Source organism: Durio zibethinus, chromosome 6, assembly GCF_047325235.1.
Source record: "Durio zibethinus cultivar Kanyao isolate XHJ-2024 chromosome 6, ASM4732523v1, whole genome shotgun sequence".
Lineage (NCBI taxonomy): Eukaryota > Viridiplantae > Streptophyta > Magnoliopsida > Malvales > Malvaceae > Durio > Durio zibethinus.
The window spans coordinates 12,043,073-12,064,243 of record NC_143167.1 but is presented as its reverse complement, the minus strand read 5'-3'; the positions used below and the strand labels follow the sequence as shown (position 1 = coordinate 12,064,243).

Genomic DNA, 21,171 nt, shown 5'->3' with positions numbered 1-21,171 from the left:
TTTTTTTTATACCCTAAAAGTGTGGTGGATTCCACGCATGGAGGGTCTGGGCATGATGGGATGACTGTATTTGATCCACATTATCAATTATTTGATCAAAAAAAGGTAGATCAATTGTTCGCTTCTCCTGGAGCTATCAAATTTTCAGTATCTCCTGTTACAGAAGCATGGAGAGAAAAGGTGAGTTCATTGTTGGAGATTAAAGCTTAAAGAACTCTCTAGATAAGTCTATTAATTGTTTCTATCATGTACTTTCCTTATTTTATTTTGCAGATCAACCGGCTTTATCTATTACTTACCACAAAGGAATCTGCAATGGATGTACCATCTAATTTAGAAGCTAGGAGGCGAATTTCTTTCTTCTCAAATTCTTTGTTTATGGACATGCCTGCCGCACCCAAAGTTCGCAATATGCTTTCTTTCTCGTAAGCTTTCTCCCAGATTGATTGTTTCTTTCTAATAGTTTTTTTTACTCTTCATATGTATCTCATTGAGTATAAACTAAAGAAAATTTCATATTGATAATTGAATGGGAAATTGGAGAGCATCTTTGCACTATTTTTGACGTAATTATTGCCATATAACATATAGGATTATCTTGCAAGAAAGTCGTGTTTGGTTTGTCCAACAGTAAAAAATCTCCAATTTATTTGTATTTGGAAGGTTCTATAGTGGTAAACATATTGGTAAACCTTGGAAAAGAAGAGAAGCATTTCCGGTGTTACTTTGATTTTGAAAAAAAAAATTCCAATCGTGTAAAACTTAAACAAATTGGGCATGCCAGCTATTCAGCATTGACCATTGCCTTACAAATGTGATGCTTTAACCTCCAAGCTAAGCAGGCTCAAAATAACAGAAATATTTCTACCATTAATATTCAGCAAACTGTTAGGATCTTCATTATTAACTATAATAGCTATCATGGTTATTCATAGTTAGCATGAAATCATAATTTATAAACCCAAAGCTCTATGTGGTTTTGAATAGTTCTAGATTTTGTTGATATAAAATATACAGAAATATCCGTTGAATAATTCAAGTAAAACGATATATGGTTTTACTTGCAAAGTTTCTATGCCTTTTGCCACTGTTAGAGATGGCTATGTGGATCACATTGTTCACTATACCCCATTTAAGACTATTCTCAATAGGCTAAATAAAATGAGGTCCTTTCTTATAGTTCCCCCACATATTCTCTTTGTACTTCTCCTGCTCTTGACATGGATATCTTCTATTGAATCAAATCTCCTCATTGGGGCATTTGTTTGTCTCCTCTTTACGTTTCCAAACTGCCTTAAATGATGTAATTGCATGAACAATTAAATAATTTACATAATGAATTTTATAAAATTTAAGGACAAATGGATTGACTTAAATTCTTTTTTCTTCATTTTGTCCATGATTAAGAAGCTGCTTATTTTTTTCCTTTTCCTTTTCCTTTTCCTTTTTAAGATCATTAGCTTGAAGTAATTCCTATTGCCAAAAATTGAGCTGACCATCATAAGTTTCTGTTGCATATAATTTCGAAATCTCTAGCTAAATGGTAAAAAATGAGTTATAATGCCGTATCTGTCTAGTAAAATTTTGATAAATATTGTAATTCATTTTGTTTCTAATACATGTTGCTAAAGTGATCAAACTTGTGTTTTGTAGTGTTTTGACTCCTTACTTCACCGAGGAAGTTCTCTTCTCCTTGCAAGAATTGGAAGAGCAAAATGAAGATGGTGTTTCCATTTTGTTTTACTTGCAAAAAATCTTTCCAGGTTTACATTCACCTGTACTCTGGTAATGTTCAATCTTTAAATTGTTCTTCCATTTATGGCTGATTGCCGATTAATAATGTCCAGATGAATGGAATAACTTTCTTGAACGGACAAAACAAAACAGTGAAGAAGAACTTAAAGAATCTCCTGAGTTAGAAGAACAACTTCGTCTGTGGGCATCATATAGGGGCCAAACTTTAACGAGAACTGGTTCTTTCTCTCTCTCTGTGTGTGTGTGTGTGTGTGTGTGCTTGCATGCATGCACTTGCTTGGGCACCATGTGTATGTGTTTGCAAATTCGTTCCCAACTTTCCTATAGACTAATAGATCATTATAAATGCCAGTTAGAGGTATGATGTACTATCGTGAAGCATTGGAGCTTCAGGCTTTCCTCGATATGGCCAAACATGAAGGTATACGTTTCTGCTTCCTGTAAAATTGCAGTATAATTGACTGTGTGCTGTTAAATCTCCAATTGCTCTTACATCTTCATTACTAATTGTGGAAACTAAATGTATATTGAAAAACTGCTTATATTGAATTATACAAGAATCTTAAGTTTATATACAACTAACTAGGGGTTAAACTAGGAAACTAAATCTTCCTTAATTCTAGGGATACAAATACTTAATTCTAGGGATACAAATACTTAATTCTAGAGATACAAATATAAATATATAGATTACAAGATTACAATCAGCTGTAAATAAGTATTTTCCCACACTCCCCCTCAAGCTGGTGAATAGGTGTTTTCCATTCCCAGCTTGGAAATAATTCCTTGAAATGTTGCATTGCTGATTGCTGAGACCTTTAGTCAACATATCTGCAAGTTGACCCTTGGTTGATACATAAGGTGTACAAATCAACCCACTGTCTAGTTTCTCCTTTATGAAATGCCGGTCTACTTCAATGTGTTTTGTTCTGTCATGTTGTACAGGATTGTGTGCAATGCTTATTGCAGACTTGTTATCACAGTAGAGTCTCATTGGTCCATCCCACTTGATCTTCAAGTCTTCTAAGATAATCTTTAACCATAGTAGTTCACAAATTCCTTGAGCCATTGCTCTGAACTCTGCTTCAGCACTTGATCTTGCCACCACATTCTGTTTTTTACTCCTCCAAGTCACAAGATTACCACCTAAGAAAGTACAGTAGCCTGAGGTGGATCTTCTATCAGTTACTGAATCTGCATAATCCGCATCTGTATATGCTTCTAGAACTAACCCCGAATTTCTTTTGAATAAGATACCTCTCCCAGGATTGGCCTTCAAATAGTGCAATATACGGTAGACAGCCTGTAGGTGCACTTCTTTAGGACTATGCATAAATTGACTTACCATACTCACAGCATATGCTATATCAGGTCTAGTTTGTGAGAGATAAATGAGTCTTCCAACTAATCTTTGGTACATCTCTCTATTTACAGCAGCATCTTCATTAGCTTCTCCAATTTTATGATTAGGATCTATAGGGGTATTTGCAGGTTTACATGTAAGCTTCCCAGTTTCCTTCAGAAGATCCATCACATATTTCTGTTGTGAGATAAAAATACCATGCCGTGAGTGAGCTACTTCAATTCCTAGGAAGTACTTCAATCTCCCTAGCTCTTTTATCTCAAATTCTCTAGCCAAACACTGTTTTAGAGATTCTCTCTCTTTTTCATCATCTCCAGTTACAATTATATCATCAACATACACTAATAGAACCGTGACTTTCCCTGAATCAGAGTGCGTGATAAACAATGTGTGATCTCCTTGACTCTGTTTATATCCCATTGCTAGCATCACTTTGGCAAATCTCCCGAACCAAGCTCTAGGAGACTGTTTAAGGCCATATAAAGCCTTTTTTAGCCTGCATACTTTGTTTGCTTCTAAATGACCTCCAAATCCTGGTGGAACCTTCATATATATTTCTTCTTCCAAATCACCATGTAGAAAAGCATTCTTTACATCAAATTGTTGAAGCTGCCAATTGTAATTTGCAGCCAATGATAACAAAATCCTAACTGTATTCATCTTGGCAACTGGAGCAAAGGTTTCCTGGTAATCCACTCCATAGGTTTGAGTGTAGCCCTTAGCCACTAACTTGGCTTTATACCTTTCAACAGTACCATCTGCCTTGTATTTTACAGTGAAAACCCATTTACACCCCACTGAATTTTTTCCTTTAGGCAACTCTACCAGTTCCCATGTCTGATTTTTCTCTAAGGCCTCCATTTCTATTTTCATGGCTTGCCTCCATTTCTCATTGGATAATGCCTCGGATAATGTAGTTGGAACAGAAATAGTGTTTAGGCTCACAAGAAAATTTTTGTGGGATGGTGAGAATTTTTCAAATGACACAAAATTAGATATTGGGTATAGTGGATGCTTGGTACATTCTCTGGTTCCTTTTCTAATGGCAATAGGCAAATCATAATCACTAGTTATAGTTTTAGGAGATTCATGCTCATTTTGAGAAACAGAGTCAAAAATTGTAGTTACCTCATTTCCAAAGTTAGGATCAGGTTCTTGGACTAGCACTGGTTCAGTATCTGGAACTTTCCTTCTTGAGTACACCTGTAATTCCTTCATAGAATCAAGAACAATATTATCTTTTGTCACATCTTCCGTATTTGGAATGGGTTCAGACTCAAATTCAGTGTTTGACTTGGGCTCAGCAAAAACAGGTTTCGACTCAGAAGAATTAATGGGTGTAAATGTTGAAGAAGGGGGCAAATCAAGCAAAAAGAAGTCTTTATCCTTATCTTCCATGAATGAAGTCTTCCCTGAAGATAAGGTTGAGTAAAAAATGGTTTATTTTCTTCAAAAGTGACATCTGCAGACACAGAGAATTTTTGGTAGGAGGATGATAGCACTTATATCCTTTTTGAGTTGAAGAATACCCCACAAAAATACACTTAATTGCTCTTGGATCTAACTTTCCCCTGTTATGACTGTGAACATGAACAAATGATGTACAACCAAATATCCTAGGGGTGAGATTGTTTGTGGTATTAAGGTTGGGATAAAATTGTGAAAGTAGTTCCATAGGAGTTTTAAATCCCAAAACTCTTGAAGGTAACCTATTTATAATGTGTGTGGCAATGAGAACAGCTTCCCCCAATAAGATTTAGGTACATTTGCTTGAAAAAGAAAGGCTCGGGTTGTGGCTAGTAAATGACTGTTTTTCCTCTCTGCCACTGCATTCTGCTGTGGAGTATTAACACAAGATGACTCATGGATAATCCCTTCTTTTTGAAAATAGATGGATAGACTCTGATTGAAGTAGTCTCTTGCATTATCAGACCTAAATCTCTTGATTCTCACTCCAAATTGATTTTGGATCATGTTTTGGAAGCTTAAAAACACACTATTCACATTTGATTTGGATTTAAGTAAAAAGATCCAAGAGACTCTAGTACAATCATCTATGAATGAAACAAATCATCTCGCACCAGAAATATTAGGAATTGTAGAGGGACCCCAAATGTCACTATGAATCAAGTAAAAGGGAGTAGAACTTTTTTTGTTACTGATTGAAAAAGACACACGTCTATGTTTTGCAAATTCACAAATATCACAATGAAAATCTTCAACATTTAATCCTTTGAACAAAGAAGGAAACATGTTTCTCAAGGTTCCAAAAGAAGGATGTCCAAGACGAAAATGATAAAGCCAAATTTTGTCTTTATTGGAAGATTTTTCAGAAAGAAATGACAAAGGTAAACTATTTTTGATACTACTTGTGTTATTTGATCTCTCAAGATAGTATAGTCCATCCTTTTCCTTAGCAAGTCCAATCATCTTCCCCGAACTCTGGTCCTGAAATTCACAATAAGAGGGATAAAAAGTTACTTTGCAATTCATATCTCTGGTAAGTTTTTGTATAGATATAAGATTAATAGACAATCCAGGAACATGAAGAACATTTTTGAGAACAAACGAGGGATTAACTTGAACATCTCCTAATCCTGCCACTGTGGTAAGTGAACCATCAGCAACAACAATTTTCTTATTACTAGGACACAGGTTATATGTACTAAACTTTTGTGAGGAATGTGTCATGTGGTCTGTGGCTCCTGAGTCAATGACCCAAGAACTCGTAATAGGCTTAGCCGAGACATTTAATCCATGAGAACCAGAAGCTTTATCTGAACTAGAAACTTTACCCAAAGAACATACCATAGTAGGCTTTTCAAGGATTTTCAATAAGTTTCTCAGCTTTTCAATCTCTTCCCTGTTGAACTCTCCTTGTTTCTGAGACATCTGTAGTACTCTAGTGATTTTCCCAGTTAACATTTTCTCAAATTGGGTGGTAGTGATATCTTTCTTTGAAAGGGTTCGGCAATGAAGGCCTAAACAGGATTCGGCAATGAAGGCCTAAAAAAGTCAGCAATGAAGGCTGAAAATTTTGCTTCCCAAGAAGAGCCTAAAGCTCTGATACCATGTGGAAACTAAATGTATATTGAAAAACTGCTTATATTGAATTATACAAGAATCTTAAGTTTATATACAACTAACTAGGGGTTAAACTAGGAAACTAAATCTTCCTTTATTCTAGGGATACAAATATAAATATACAGATTACAAGATTACAATCAGCTGTAAATAAGTATTTTCCCACACTAATTTTTCTGCTTGTATGAATTAGTGGCTGATCTGAGATTATTCAAACTCACTTGGTTTTAATTTCAACCTGCTTAGATTTGATGGAAGGCTATAAGGCCATAGAATTAAATACAGAGGATAACAAAGAGGACAGGTCACTGAAGGCACAGTGTGAAGCAGTAGCTGATATGAAATTTACGTATGTGGTGTCTTGTCAACAATATGGCATTCAGAAGCGGGCTAGTGACCAGCGTGCACAGGGCATTCTGAGGCTTATGACAAAGTAAGCATGCTAATTTTCTTTAGTATTAAGCAAATATTAATGTTAACAAGTAGACATATGTTTCATTAAGTGGATATATCTTTTACTTGCAGATACCCTTCACTTCGTGTAGCATACATTGATGAGGTTGAACAACGTAATGAGGATAGATTGAAGAAGCTTAATGGCAAGGTTAATTATTTTTCTGTTCTAGTGAGGGCTGTGCCAAAGTCCAGTGATTCTTCAGAGCTGGTGCAAAATCTGGACCAGGTAATGTTTGATCTAGTGTCAAGATCATATGTTGCTAGCCATTTAGATTGAGTGTTTGCACCATGTGTTTTTATAAATTGATACTATCTCACCGTTGTTAAATTTGGGGTCTGTTGTGATTTCGTATTGAGATTCTATTGGAAATTGGGTTTGGATTGGATTCCTTTTATGGGTTCAAAGCTTAGGTTATTTTGTTGTCTCTTGTTTGTTGCCTCATATTTGATGTACAGGTGGTAACCTCATTTGTTTCAATTATTAGATTGTGCCTCCTCATGAGGGGGGCTTTTAAGCGGTGTTAACCCCCACATCATTCATGTTTGGGAGTGTTGTTGTTATTTTTTTTCAAGTGGCACTCTCCACCTATTATTAATTGGATGCTTACCACTAGCAAAACAGTAGGTGTACTTTTTTCTATGAAAAGCTGGTTGTAAGTATAAAACGAATTATAACCAGCTTGAAGCAATTACTGTTCTTTTGCACTTCTTTATTCTTGAAAGATATTTAAAATAATCTTCCTTTTTATTTTTGATGTAATAAATTTATACTCTTCTCTATTCACATTTAAAATAGTCGAAATTGACAACAATTTGAGGATGATTCTGGGCATTAGACATTTATTTTTTAGTTTTTACATCAATTCTTGTTATAATTCAATAATTTTTTGTTTCAGTTTTCAGCCGCGTTTAGTTTTTCTCTTCTTTCAAATACTAAAAGTTCTATTATGCCCATAGGTCATCTATTTAGCATTGGGGAAATGAATGAACTTATTTTACTGAATAAGTGTTTCATGTTACCAAAAAATGAAATCAACTTTTTGTTTGTAAATATTCTTGTGCAGTTGTCCCTCCAGCTGTTTATATTTATTTTGACATATGGCAATACATGTGTAAATTGAGAAGCCGTTTCTATATTTTCTTAATAGTTCTCCTTTGACAAATCCTTAAGAAAGATCAATGACCAGCTTTCAAAGAAATATAATACTGGCATTTAAACTACATTTTCCTAATGTTTCTGTGGTTTTTCAAATATTGGTTAGATGCACAGTTGGTATTACTTGATATATTTTTAATATATATTTTCAAATATTTGTTTTATCTCAGTTACATTGCAATTGAATCTCCAAATATAAAATGTCATCAAACTGGGTAAAAACAAAAGCTTTTGGACATGTGTTTTGCTTCCAATATGCATTTTGTTCTGGAACTCTTTCATGTTGTGCATAGGATATTTGAAATCTCTAAATTCAATACATGAAATTCTTTGATTATTCACATTTTGTTGTTTTAAATATCCACATTTGATTTTGCATATATGTCACTCTATTTCAGCATCCTAAAGTTTTTCCTTTTTATTGTGATTATTTCCGCAAACAGGAAATTTATCGGATAAGACTTCCAGGACCTCCTATCTTGGGTGAAGGGAAACCTGAAAACCAAAATCATGCCATTATCTTCACTCGAGGAGAAGGCTTGCAAACAATAGATATGAACCAGGTATGATAGTTTTGTTTTTACTTAACATTATAGTTCATAACACTTTCTATTATGTGTTTTATTGCTCATTCGCATAAGGATAATTACCTTTTCTTTTTTTGAATGAATGGCATAAGATAAGTACCCTTTTTTTGGAATGGATTGCTTAGGATGATTGTCTTTTTCTTTTTTCTGAATGAATCACTTAGGATAATTACATGGAAGAGGCCTTGAAAATGAGGAATTTGTTGCAAGAATTCCTCACAAAGCATGATGGTGTAAGATACCCGACAATACTTGGGCTTAGAGAGCACATATTTACAGGAAGGTATGATGGTAGCCTGTTTTATCTTAGTAACTGTTTTGTTGTCTTGTTTATATGATGGTTGATACGTCTACTGTTTGGTGCAGTGTCTCTTCTCTTGCATGGTTCATGTCAAATCAGGAGACCAGTTTTGTTACTATTGGTCAGAGACTGTTAGCCAACCCTCTAAAGTAAGTTGTTATTGCTTTAAATCTTTTTGAAAGATTTATAATTCTTTTTTATTTATTTTGGGGGGGGGGGGGGGGGGGGGGTTGGATGTTGGGATTTTAATCCCTTATAATGAAAGATAAGTATCCATTAATTCTTAGATCTGTTTGTTTCCTTTTGTAATTTATGATCAATTTACATCCCCCTTCTTCTAGAAGGGAATTAAAAAGGACTTATTTGAGCTGTTGTGAATTCTTTTTAAGTTGGATATTTGACAAGGTATTAGAGCCTTGGCTTTTTGTTGATCTTTTTATTTTGTTATTTGTTGTTTGTTTTTCTATATTCATGTCGACATTGTAAGCCCATTTAGTTGAGTTGTTAGTATTGAGTCCAGAGAGGAGAATTGTTAAATGGTGTTATCCAACATTGATCAAGTTTGGGAGTTAGTTTTGAGTCTAGACAAGAAGTGTTAAATGTTGTTATCGAACATTGCTCAAGTTTGGGAGTTTGTTGTTTGGGCCTCTTCACTTATTATTAGTAGGTTTTAGGTTTAACGTTAACAATAAGGCTGGGAATAATCCTTCAAATAGAGGTTTTAGGTAGCTCAAATGCATTCTAGCTCTGAAGCTCAAACTGCATGCACCATTATTAACGTGTCATTTGTAATCATTATTGTTAATTCTTTTTGGTTTTAAGTTAATAAGAACACTGCCTAAAAGTTGTGCAGTCCCCTTTTGGGCAAAACCATAAATTGAACAAAGTTTGAAAGATTATTTTTCAATATGATTAAATCTTGGTTGTATTATATAGCAGCAATCTTGAGAAGACGCAATTGCTATGCCATTACCCTCTTGAGAAGATTCAATTTAATGGACACTCACGTCACGTAAGGGAGATGAAGACCAAAAAGGACTTGGAATATACTACAATTGCGTGATATGATCCAAGATATAAGCATATTTGTGAAAACTTTAAATTTAAGGTGGATTGGACATGTAAAGAGTTTACCTATAAATACTCTCATGAAAAGATGTGATTTAATGGAGGATACCCGTCAAGAGAGAGGAAGTCCAAGGAGAACGTTGATAGAAAATATGAAAATAACCTCATTTTTAAGCATATTTGGATATGATCTTAAATAGAGCATAACGGCTTGACATTAATGGAAAGAAATAAAACTTTTGATTTTGTAGCTGGTATGCTTGATAAATTATTGAAATGAATCAAGGTTCCCAAGGGAAATTTCTTAGTAGTACAGAGAATTGAGCTTGCTTAGGAATCTATACTGATATATGTTGGGAGAGTTTGAGTTAGTATCTCACGTTAAAATAATTTGAATTAGTTGACTACTCATCCTTATTTTTCTCTACTTTCAAATTAGATGTTAAAAAATACAAGCAATTTTTTCTTATTTCCGAAATTGTCTTTATGAGTATCATTTTTTTTGTAAGATATCTCAAATAAAAATGTCTCCTATTTTTTGACCTGTTTATCTCTAAATGTTTTCTATTATGCTTTTTTTGGCCAGTTAAAGTAATTTCTTTTAATAAAACAAAGAGCAATCAAAGCTGTATATGTTAAACTGCTAGTATCTGTAATTCTAACGCCATAAATTTTAATTCCTATGCTCTAAAGAATAAGTCTGTGAACTGTATATTGGCATATGACAAATAATCCATGATGTTGTATGTTATTATAATTAGTCTTTCTCATGATGGTTAGATTTTTAATGATGCATCAAACCTGTAGCTATACTACTATGGTCCAATGGGTTTTATTCTAAGGAAACCTTTCTTTGTGGAGTTTTATCATGGGAAAAAAACATGCTCTTTCATTCCATTTCCTCTGATTCTCTTACATTTTCATTACATCTTTTTTATTGATCAATGCTGGATCTCTTATGTATAAGTTTCCTGTTTGTATAGGGTTCGATTCCACTATGGTCATCCAGATGTATTTGATAGGCTCTTTCACCTCACAAGAGGGGGTGTCAGTAAAGCGTCCAAAGTCATAAATTTGAGTGAAGATATTTTTGCTGGTATCAAATGCCTCTATATTTTGTTGCCATATTTGTTTTGCTGTTTCCTTCTGTCTTCCATTTGTAACTTTTGTGATTTGATTGTAATTGCAGGCTTCAATTCTACACTTCGAGAAGGCAATGTCACCCATCATGAATACATACAAGTTGGGAAGGGAAGGGATGTGGGTCTCAATCAGATTTCTATGTTTGAGGCCAAAATAGCTAATGGCAATGGAGAGCAGACATTGAGTCGAGATATATACCGGCTTGGACATCGTTTTGACTTTTTCAGAATGTTGTCTTGTTATTTCACTACAGTTGGTTTTTACTTCAGTACTTTGGTAATTCTGCATTTTTTTTCCCTTTTATTTGTGGCTTTAAAATATCTTGACACTCTCCACCAGACCTAATATCATTCTCTGTTCTTTGGCAGGTGACAGTGCTCACTGTCTATGTGTTCCTCTATGGTCGCCTCTATCTTGTACTGAGTGGCCTAGAGCAAGGATTGAGCGAGCAACCAGCAATTCGTGATAATAAGCCTCTTCAAGTGGCTCTTGCTTCTCAATCTTTTGTTCAAATTGGATTTTTGATGGCATTACCTATGTTGATGGAAATTGGCTTGGAAAGGGGTTTCCGAACTGCATTAAGTGAATTTATCTTAATGCAATTGCAATTGGCTCCAGTATTTTTCACATTTTCTCTTGGAACAAAGACCCACTATTATGGAAGGACATTGCTTCACGGTGGTGCTAAGTACAGGCCAACAGGTCGAGGGTTTGTGGTGTTCCATGCCAAGTTTGCTGAAAACTATCGGCTTTATTCTCGTAGCCATTTTGTGAAGGGTATTGAGATGATGATCTTGCTGCTAGTGTACCAAATCTTTGGTCATACTTACAGAAGTGCAGTTGCTTATGTATTGATCACTGTATCTTTGTGGTTTATGGTGGGCACATGGCTTTTTGCTCCCTTCCTATTTAATCCTTCTGGGTTTGAGTGGCAGAAGATTGTTGATGATTGGACTGATTGGAATAAGTGGATAAACAACAGAGGTGGCATAGGTGTACCTCCAGAAAAAAGTTGGGAATCATGGTGGGAGGAAGAGCAAGAGCATCTTCAATATTCTGGGAAGCGTGGTATTATTGCTGAGATATTGTTAGCTTTACGGTTCTTTATCTACCAATATGGGCTTGTCTATCACTTACATATTACAAGGACAACCAAAAGTTTTTTGGTATGTCCCTCTCTATTTCTTTGGCCATTTTTCCTTAATTTCATCTTTATATATTTACATTGGGTATTTTCATTCACTGGTCACAGGTCTATGGTGCATCATGGATGGTGATTGTTCTGATATTGTTTGTGATGAAGGTAGGTGGCTAGATTCTTCAAAATATTGCCCATGATATGTTTCTAAAAGCCCTCTTATTAATTGTTTATTATCTTCCTGAGAGTAGACTATAGGCATAAGTTGTCATCAAGCATTTTAATTTTTCTGTTTATATTCCTGTCAGGTCAATCAGGTTTATTGTTTAGTTATTCTTTTTGGTTCCTCTGTAAAAAAATACTTGTCTTAATGAAAACCCTTTTTCAAGAAAAAGAAAACCAAGTCAGATTGTTTGCACAGGTAAATGGTGCTTAAATTCATTATGTTATGGTTTACTTGACCATGGTCAGCTGCTGATAAACAGTAGTTGCATAACAGATAAAACATCCAAATCTATCCAAATATAGTTAGTAATTAGTTGTTTCAGCATACAAGAAAGTGATGAATTTAGATAAATCTTTTAAAAATTGAACTGTTTCATGTCGTCAGTGTTTCAGAAAAACTATGACAGTGATGTTGATTGTTTGATTTCTAATTTGGAAGTTGAACTAAACTATATATGTTTAGCTCTAAGCATTCTTAATTGATTATATATTTTTGTGTTATTCTTGCTTAGACTGTATCTGTTGGAAGGCGGAGGTTCAGTGCAAGTTATCAACTTGTTTTCCGGCTCATCAAGGGATTAATATTCTTGACATTTGTGTCCATTCTGGTTATTTTGATTGCACTCCCTCACATGACAATTCAAGACATTATCGTGTGCATTCTTGCCTTCATGCCTACGGGTTGGGGAATGCTTCTGGTAAGCACGTCTCTCATTTTTTCTCTATCTTACAATTTTACAATCATATGGTGTAATGGTTTTGTACTTCTCTTCAGTGCTCAATGTGCATTTTCTATCTTGAAGTTGAAGCTTAAAAAAGAACTTGCACTTGTTATGCATTGCTGATTTCCCAAAAATTTTCCCCTCTGAATAGAATGTATATGCATTGCTGATCTGGTACAGGAATCATTTTTCAAGAAGCTATAGTGAACTGCAACACCTACAATGATTGGTCAATGCCATACTAGATTCATTGTTTTTGAACCACTTGCATTATGCATATGGGAAAGGCAATCCTAGTGCACAAGTCCTGCATTACCTTTTTCTTGAAAGTCATTTTATTTTAAGTTGACAATTTGAATGCTTGTGGAAACTCATAGGTGTCTAAAGTTCCCATCATATTCATTGTCAGTCTGACATTGAAATGGCATAATCAATTTTTGTTAATTTACTTCAGAATGTATGTTAATGCCATTTGCATGTTTGCTCACTTATATTTATCAGATTGCTCAAGCATTGAAGCCTTTTCTTAAGAAAGCTGGTTTTTGGGGATCAGTTCGAACGCTCGCTCGTGGTTATGAGATTGTAATGGGCTTGCTTCTTTTTACACCTGTTGCATTCCTGGCCTGGTTTCCTTTTGTCTCAGAATTTCAGACTCGTATGCTTTTCAACCAAGCATTCAGCAGAGGCTTGCAGATTTCTCGTATTCTTGGTGGACACCGCAAAGATCGCACTTCTCGTCACAAGGAGTAATCTTACTAGCAGCAAATGTGGTAATTATATTGATGTTATTCATCGCCTGATTCAAAATTTGAAATCCTGCTAATGGTTGTTGTACTTATTATGGATGAAGAGGGGACGTCAATTTTGTTATTTGAATCTGGCACAAACTAGCATGCCGTTGAACATTATTTGGAAGATTCTATTAATCAATTTCATCAGTATGTTTTCTGTATATGGTTAGCATTTGATAACCCATTTTGCAGTCAACTAAGCACTGCTGGGGTTTGGGTTTTTTACTTGGTACAAAGGAAGTAGGAGTTTAAGGCTAAGAGAAGAGATTTGAATTTTAAACTTATTAGGATTTTTTTAAAAATAATTACATAAATTAATAGAGTTAAATTTTGGATTTTGAAGGGATTGGATTTCATTAGAGAAGCAGTGCTGCTGGGCAAATAAGCTCAAGAAGTAATGTTTCCCACTCTCAATGGCACTGTAGTTCCCCATGCGGTAACAAATTTACTATGAACCCGTGGGCCTCCGGTTTTCGGATCAATTGGTGGAATCATTATTCGATTAGAGGAAAGTTATGACGTTCTAGAATTACATATATGAATTCTTCGAGGTGCTAAGTTATAAAATAAAATTCATTGAAATGCTTACTTAAAAATATTAAATTTCTTTATGAGATAAATCAGAAACATTTGAGAATTAAATTTCAAGTTCGACACAATTTCGACACTTCACGCCACAAGCTCTCAATGTAAACGTCAGCTATTTGGATTAATGACTCGTTATCAATTTAATAAAAAGTGAGTTGCTTCTTGTTTTAAAAAAAAAAAAAAGTTAATTTTTTTTCGGAAAAATCATCACGTTTATCATTGTGCAAGATTGAAAGTTTTATATTTGCTATTTTATTTTTTATATTAATTTACCATTTAATCATATTTTTATGCAATTCTAGTCACATATATATGGAAATAAAATATTGACAAGAGGTAAAAAAACTTTCCAACAATAGTTTAATAATTATTTAAACCTTTAACATTTTATTGTAAATCAATCAAACTCTTAATCTTTGATTTTGGATTAATCTTATATAATCTTATAAAAGCCAAAGCTTTTGACAAAAATGAAAAAAAATCAATTGTGGACAACTTAAAATGTTGATACATGGATAGTTTTAAAAATCGTCACGTGACATTTAATAAATATATTTTATTTTATTTAATACATTTTTAATGTAAAAATAATTCAAAAATTAAATGGATTATATTTATGTTTTTATTATTAATCTTAAATCACTCTCAATTTAATTAATATTAAAAGAATTAAAATTTTAAAAATTTCTTGTTTTGACAAATTAAATCAATCAATATAGAATTAATAAATTAATAAATACTACAATTACAATTATAAAATAATTGATTCTCTAATCAATTATTTGATACATTTATATTTGATTAAATATAGTATCCAATAATTGATGTATTTCATAAGTAAATATATAGCAAATATAATTCAAAAAACTAAATTGATTATATTTATATTTTTATTATTGATTTTAAATCACTCTCAATTTTATTATTAAAAGTATTAAAATTTTTTATTTCGACAAATTAAATCAATCAATATATAATGTTATATAAATATATAAAAACCAAAGCTTTTGACAAAAATGAAAAAAAATCTTATATGGATGGTTTTAAAAATCGTTACGTGACATCTAATAAATGTATTTTATTTTATTTAATACATTTTTAATTTAAAAATAATTCAAAAAACTAAATTGATTATATTTATATTATTAATCTTAAATCACTCAGAATTTAATTGATATTAAAAGAATTAAAATTTTAAAAATTTCTTAATTTGATAAATTAAATCAATCAACATAAAATTAATAAATTAATAAATACTACAATTACAATTATAAAATAGTCCATTCTCTAATCAATTATTTGATATATTTATATTTGATTAAATATAATATCAAGTAATTGATGTATTTCATATGTAAATATAAAGCAAATATAATTCAAAAAACTAAATTGATTATATTTATGTTTCTATTATTGATTTAAATTATTCTCAATTTAATTTATATTAAAAATATTAAAATTTTTAAAATTTCTTATTTTGATAAATTAAATCAATCAATATATAATTAATAAATTAATAAATACTACAATTATAATTATAAAATAGTCGATTCTCTAATTAATTATTTGATACATTTATATTTGATTAAATATAATATCCATTTGAGTTATTGATATATTTCATGATGTATTTCATGTGTAAATATATAAAACAAATATATCAAATTAATTCTCCATAATTAAATTAATGGAATAAAATATTTTATTAATTTATATTTGATTGATACATTTATATTTCATTAAATATCATTTCATTTGATAAAATATTAATGCACGTTGATTTCATTTATTTTCATTTGTAACGTTTTATAATTTTATTATTCAATATTAATGCACGTTAATTTAATTTAAATTTAATTTGTTTTATTACCATTATTAAATACAATAAATTTAATTTGTTTTATTATTCTAAATTAAGGTATCTCTAAATATTAGTGGCAAAATAAAATATTTCAATATCAATTAACTTGTCATTGTTAGACCATTATTCACTCACAATTTTTATTATTTTAATATTAATTTTTATAATTTAAAATTATCTTATTAATTGACTATATTTATGCTTTTGCTATTGACTTTAAATAATTCTCAATTTAATTCATATTAAAAGTATTAAAATTTTCTTAATTTGACAAATTACATCAATTAATATATAATTAAGTAATTGATGTATTTCATGTGTAAATATAGAAAGCAAATATATCGAATTAATTCTCCAAAATTAAATTAATGGAATAAAATATTTTATTAATTTATATTTGATTGATAGATTTATATTTTATTAAATATGATTTCATTTGCTTTCATTTGATAAAATATTAATACACATTTGATTTCATTTGATAAAATATCAACGCATGTGAATTTCACTTGATTTCATTTGTAATATTTATAATTTTAAAATTTAGATATTAATACACGCTGATTTAATTCAAATTTAATTTATTTTATTGCCATTATTATATACAATAAATAAAATTTGTTTTATTGTTCTAAGTTAAGAGATTGTAAATGTTAATAGTAGAATAAAATATTTCAATATCAATTAATTTACTATTGTTAAACCATTATTCACTCACAATTTTTATTGTTTCAATATTAACTTTCATAATTTAAAATTATCTTATTAATTAACCTATAACACACCATTTGTATAGTAGTAACTCTATTTTAAGTATAATGTATCTTTAACCACTTTTCACTAATTTTATATCTTTTGATCACTACTCAATTCTATTTTAATTTTCTCTCTGATTTTCACTTTGCATCATTTTTTTATCTGTATTGTTAAAGGTTTTTTTTTTATACTTATATTTTATATTTCTTTAACTATTATATTAGCTTTTTTTTAATATTTCTTTTGTTGATGATTGATTTAAAGATGATTAGGTATATATTGGGAAAGTCTTTCACTAGTAAAGTCATTATATATAATGTGGGTGTAACAAGAAACTATTTGAAGTTTATGGTAAATATCAATGTTATTCCTATAATGTTGATGTCATTAATCCAACTCCAAGGTAATTAGTATTTATATTTTTTATATTTGATACATAAGAAAATTATTATTTCATGATGATAATAAAAGTATTTTAATTTATTATATTATATTTATAATTGTATAATTTTGTATTTTTTATGGGAACAAGTTAAATATTGAGGCATATGATAATTCTAGAAAGACGACATTCATACTATTCAATATAAAGGCTAAGAATTTAATTAATAGAGATATTGATGATCTTTTATGAAATATTTGTTAAGATATTGAGTTAAAAATTATTTTAATATTATTTAATATTCAAATTAATTGAATGATATATATTTATACTTATGATTTAGGAAAAATGAAGATTATAAAATTGAAAAGATATTTGAAGATCTTAGAAGTAAAATTTGTGTGTTCAAGATAAGGTTAACTAAGTATAATCTTGAGATAAGTAGTATCAAACTTACAATGAATAAGGTGTGATTTTGATCCTAAGCTTGAATCTAAAAATTTATTGAAAGATGTATGTATAAACTTATTATAATGATTATGTTTATTATAAAATTATATAGTTTAGATTATAACTCAATTATTGTCGAATTATAGATTATTATTTTATCTTTCATTTCATCTTAATTTGTGAAATCTATTGACTCATTAAGTAAAATGGCACCTACTGCAAAATAGCAAGAAGAACTAGAGATTCAATTGTTACATCTTTGCTTCAATAATAACTTATGAAAGAATCTTACATGAAAAAAATTTGAATATGAGATTGATTTTAAGGATGAATTTTTACCCATCAAGGCGACCCTGTATCCCGTTACTAGTTTTTAATATGCGGTGAATGAAAGCACAAAGGGATGGTTTGATGGATGGAGCCCAAGCTTGTAGATCTGGTCCCAGAATCACTGATTTTTTTTTTTGTCACTGATGATAGCTTACTTTTTGCCAAGGTGAATATAAGTGAAAGCGAGAAGACGCAGCGCTTTGTTATGGCGATATGAACATGGCTCTGGTCAGAGAATTAATTTTAATAAGTCAAAATTATTTTTTAGTCAAAATACTAATGAAAGAACAGATTAAGGAATTATTTGAAGTCCAAGCAACAATGAATCTCGAGAGACATTTGGGATTTCCAATGATAGTAGGGATAGGACGGAGAAGAGCCTTTAGAAACTTGAAGGAAAAGATAATAGCAAAGCTAAATGGGTGGAGTAACAGATGTCTTTCACAAGAGCAAAAGAAGTTTTCATTAAGGTACTATTACAAGCTCTCTCTACTTTTGCAATAAACTGTTTCCTACCACCAAAATCCCTTCACAAAGAAATAAATGGCTTAATTAGTAACTATTGATAGAAAAAAGAGGGTAAAGTGGTTAAGTTGGAAGAAGCTGTGTCTACCGAAGTCTATTGGAGGAATAGGGTTTCGGGATATGGAGAAGTTCAACAAACCTATGCTGGGCAAGCAAGGATGGCGACTTATGACAGAAACCAATACTTGGGCTTTTCATGTGCTTAGAGCCAAGTATTTCCCTTTGGAAATTTCCCTGACTCTCGGTTGGGTGTCAATCCGTTGCTTACGTGGTGAAGTATTTAGGGGGCCAGAGGAATGTTGGAATATGGGGTGAGGTGGTAAGTTGGAAACGGGGTACATATTAGAACATGGGAGGATAAATGGCTACCATCATCATACCCTTTTATGGCACACCCTATGCATGAATGTACAAATCAATGCAGGCTATTCAAAGAACTTTTGGATGCATGCACAAAGCAATCTCTATTTTCGGAAGCGGAATCTACTAAGATATGCTCTGTACTCGTTAGGAAACTGGGTTGCCCGAACGTGTTGGTGTGGCACCATGACAACAAAGGTGTATACACTGTAAAAAGTGGATATAAACTGCTTTGTAATTTAAGGAAAGAGATTAAACCAGTTGCTAGTGGCATCAAAACAATGTAGAAAAAGTTCTGGTCCACAGAGGTTCCAAATAAGATAAAAATCTTGATTTGGAGACTCTATCAAGGTGCACTACCACAAATGGTAAACTTGGGAAAAAAAAAAGGATAAACGTAGAGAAACTTTGTTTTAGATGTGGAGCATGGGAAGAAAATGAGATGCATGCATCCTGCAAATGCGATTGTGTCAAGAGTATATGGCATCGGCTTCGATACAACTGGGAGGATGACAAACTTACATTGGTAATGGAATGGCTAAAGCAATGCAACGAAAGTTTCAATCAATAGTGGCTACAAACTTTTATGGTAGCTGTGTAGGTCATCTAGAATGCAATGAACAGGGAACTCCATGAAGATGGTAGAAGGAACCTATAGGAAACTATTAATTGCATTAAGGCATAGCAATTGGAGTACACCCAAGCCCAACAGAGGGAGGTCTATAAATAAGCTGTAATGCTAACAAATGGATTGCTCCAACACATAGCAACTACAAGGTAAATTTTGGTGGAGCTTTGGACATAAACAGCAAGACGGGGTGGGAGTGGTGATTAGAGACGATGAAAGACAAGTGACAGGAACTAGTGTTCTTAAAATTACAAAAGTTCTAAATGCCTTTACAGTGGAAGCAAAACCAACGGCAAATGCACCAGAGTTTGCATTTGATTTGGGTCTTACGCGATCATCATAGAAGGACATGCGCTTTGTGTTGTCAAAAGACTACAATCTAGGGAATTGGACTTGTCTCCAATAGTAGTGATTGTAGCTGAAGCCAGATCAAAAAGTAAGCGTTTTCAAGCTCGTAGCTTTGAGCATACTGCAAGGGATGGAAATATAGCTGCGCATAGGTTAGCAAGAGAAGCTATTAATATGCTAAATGATAAAGTGTGGGTACAAGAATATCCAGGCATTGTCGCCCATATTATTCAAGCTTAATTGGGATAGTTAATCAAATCTCATTTCCCTTTCAAAAAATTTATACCTTAAATTGGATGTAAACCATGACAACTGTTAAATTAATCTAAATTTAAAGTTATTTTACCACATATCACATAAGGTGGTAAAAAAATTCTACATTTTGGCAAGATTTTTCCATCATTTAATCTCCACTCCGCACTCGTTTATTGGTGCAAGGAAAATTAAAAAAAAAAGAAAAAGAAAAAGAAGAAGAAAAAGAAAATATTTTTATTAAAAATATCAATTAAAAATATCAAGTCTTTATCGCCACACCACTACCAACATAACCTCCATCACTACCATCAACTTAGCCCTAAAAAAATCACACAGCCGAAGACTTTTTAAAAAAAGCTTTCTTTTTATTTCGATGGTCACCAAAACATATACCAAATGAGGTTTTAGTATCATCCTAACTTTGTGAGGTAGCAACACAATTGGAGCAATATACCAAAACAAAAGAAAAATAACAAAAAACGTAAAAAAATATAGGAACAAGGCTTTTGGGCAGATTTTTTTTTTTTTTTTAGTTTTTCAAACGGGAGATTTTTTGTGTTTATCATTTTTTTTTAAATGAAGATTTGGGCATTCTAGTTTAGGGTTTAGATAAATCGAGGATCGATTTGGGCTGGGGGAGCTTGTTTAAGATTTGAGTTTAAGATTTTCTAGATCTGGGCATTCTAGTTTTCTTGGTTTTAGATAAATAAAAGTAAATGAAAAAAAAATTGTTTTCTGTGGCTAGGGGAGCATGAACGTCGGTGGTGGTAGAGGGCTTTTCAAGTCTCAAATATTTTTTGGGTTTTATTTTGGGAGACCTTGACCAAGAAAGGAGGAAATGAAGGAGCAGGCCGAAGTTATTGACCGACGATGAAAGAGATCAAATGGCAGCGAGAGAT

General features: G+C 32.0%; 1 protein-coding gene across 3 annotated transcripts in view; it reads left to right on the top strand.

Moving 5' to 3' along the window:
- The window catches only part of LOC111284758 (callose synthase 3-like), a 33,808-nt gene extending 19,858 nt beyond the window's left edge, over nucleotides 1–13,950 (top strand). For all 3 annotated transcript variants that reach the window (XM_022873671.2, XM_089762135.1, XM_089762136.1), the window contains 16 exons: nucleotides 21–180; nucleotides 274–425; nucleotides 1,654–1,763; nucleotides 1,848–1,973; nucleotides 2,108–2,176; nucleotides 6,449–6,635; nucleotides 6,728–6,884; nucleotides 8,258–8,377; nucleotides 8,566–8,684; nucleotides 8,768–8,851; nucleotides 10,754–10,866; nucleotides 10,960–11,189; nucleotides 11,282–12,079; nucleotides 12,166–12,216; nucleotides 12,789–12,974; nucleotides 13,500–13,950. In XM_022873671.2, coding sequence (XP_022729406.2) covers nucleotides 21–180; nucleotides 274–425; nucleotides 1,654–1,763; nucleotides 1,848–1,973; nucleotides 2,108–2,176; nucleotides 6,449–6,635; nucleotides 6,728–6,884; nucleotides 8,258–8,377; nucleotides 8,566–8,684; nucleotides 8,768–8,851; nucleotides 10,754–10,866; nucleotides 10,960–11,189; nucleotides 11,282–12,079; nucleotides 12,166–12,216; nucleotides 12,789–12,974; nucleotides 13,500–13,748 — 2,911 coding nt within the window. In that variant the 3' untranslated portion in view covers nucleotides 13,749–13,950. The remainder of the gene's footprint in view (nucleotides 1–20; nucleotides 181–273; nucleotides 426–1,653; nucleotides 1,764–1,847; nucleotides 1,974–2,107; nucleotides 2,177–6,448; nucleotides 6,636–6,727; nucleotides 6,885–8,257; nucleotides 8,378–8,565; nucleotides 8,685–8,767; nucleotides 8,852–10,753; nucleotides 10,867–10,959; nucleotides 11,190–11,281; nucleotides 12,080–12,165; nucleotides 12,217–12,788; nucleotides 12,975–13,499) is intronic.
- Nucleotides 13,951–21,171: the final 7,221 nt, after the last annotated feature.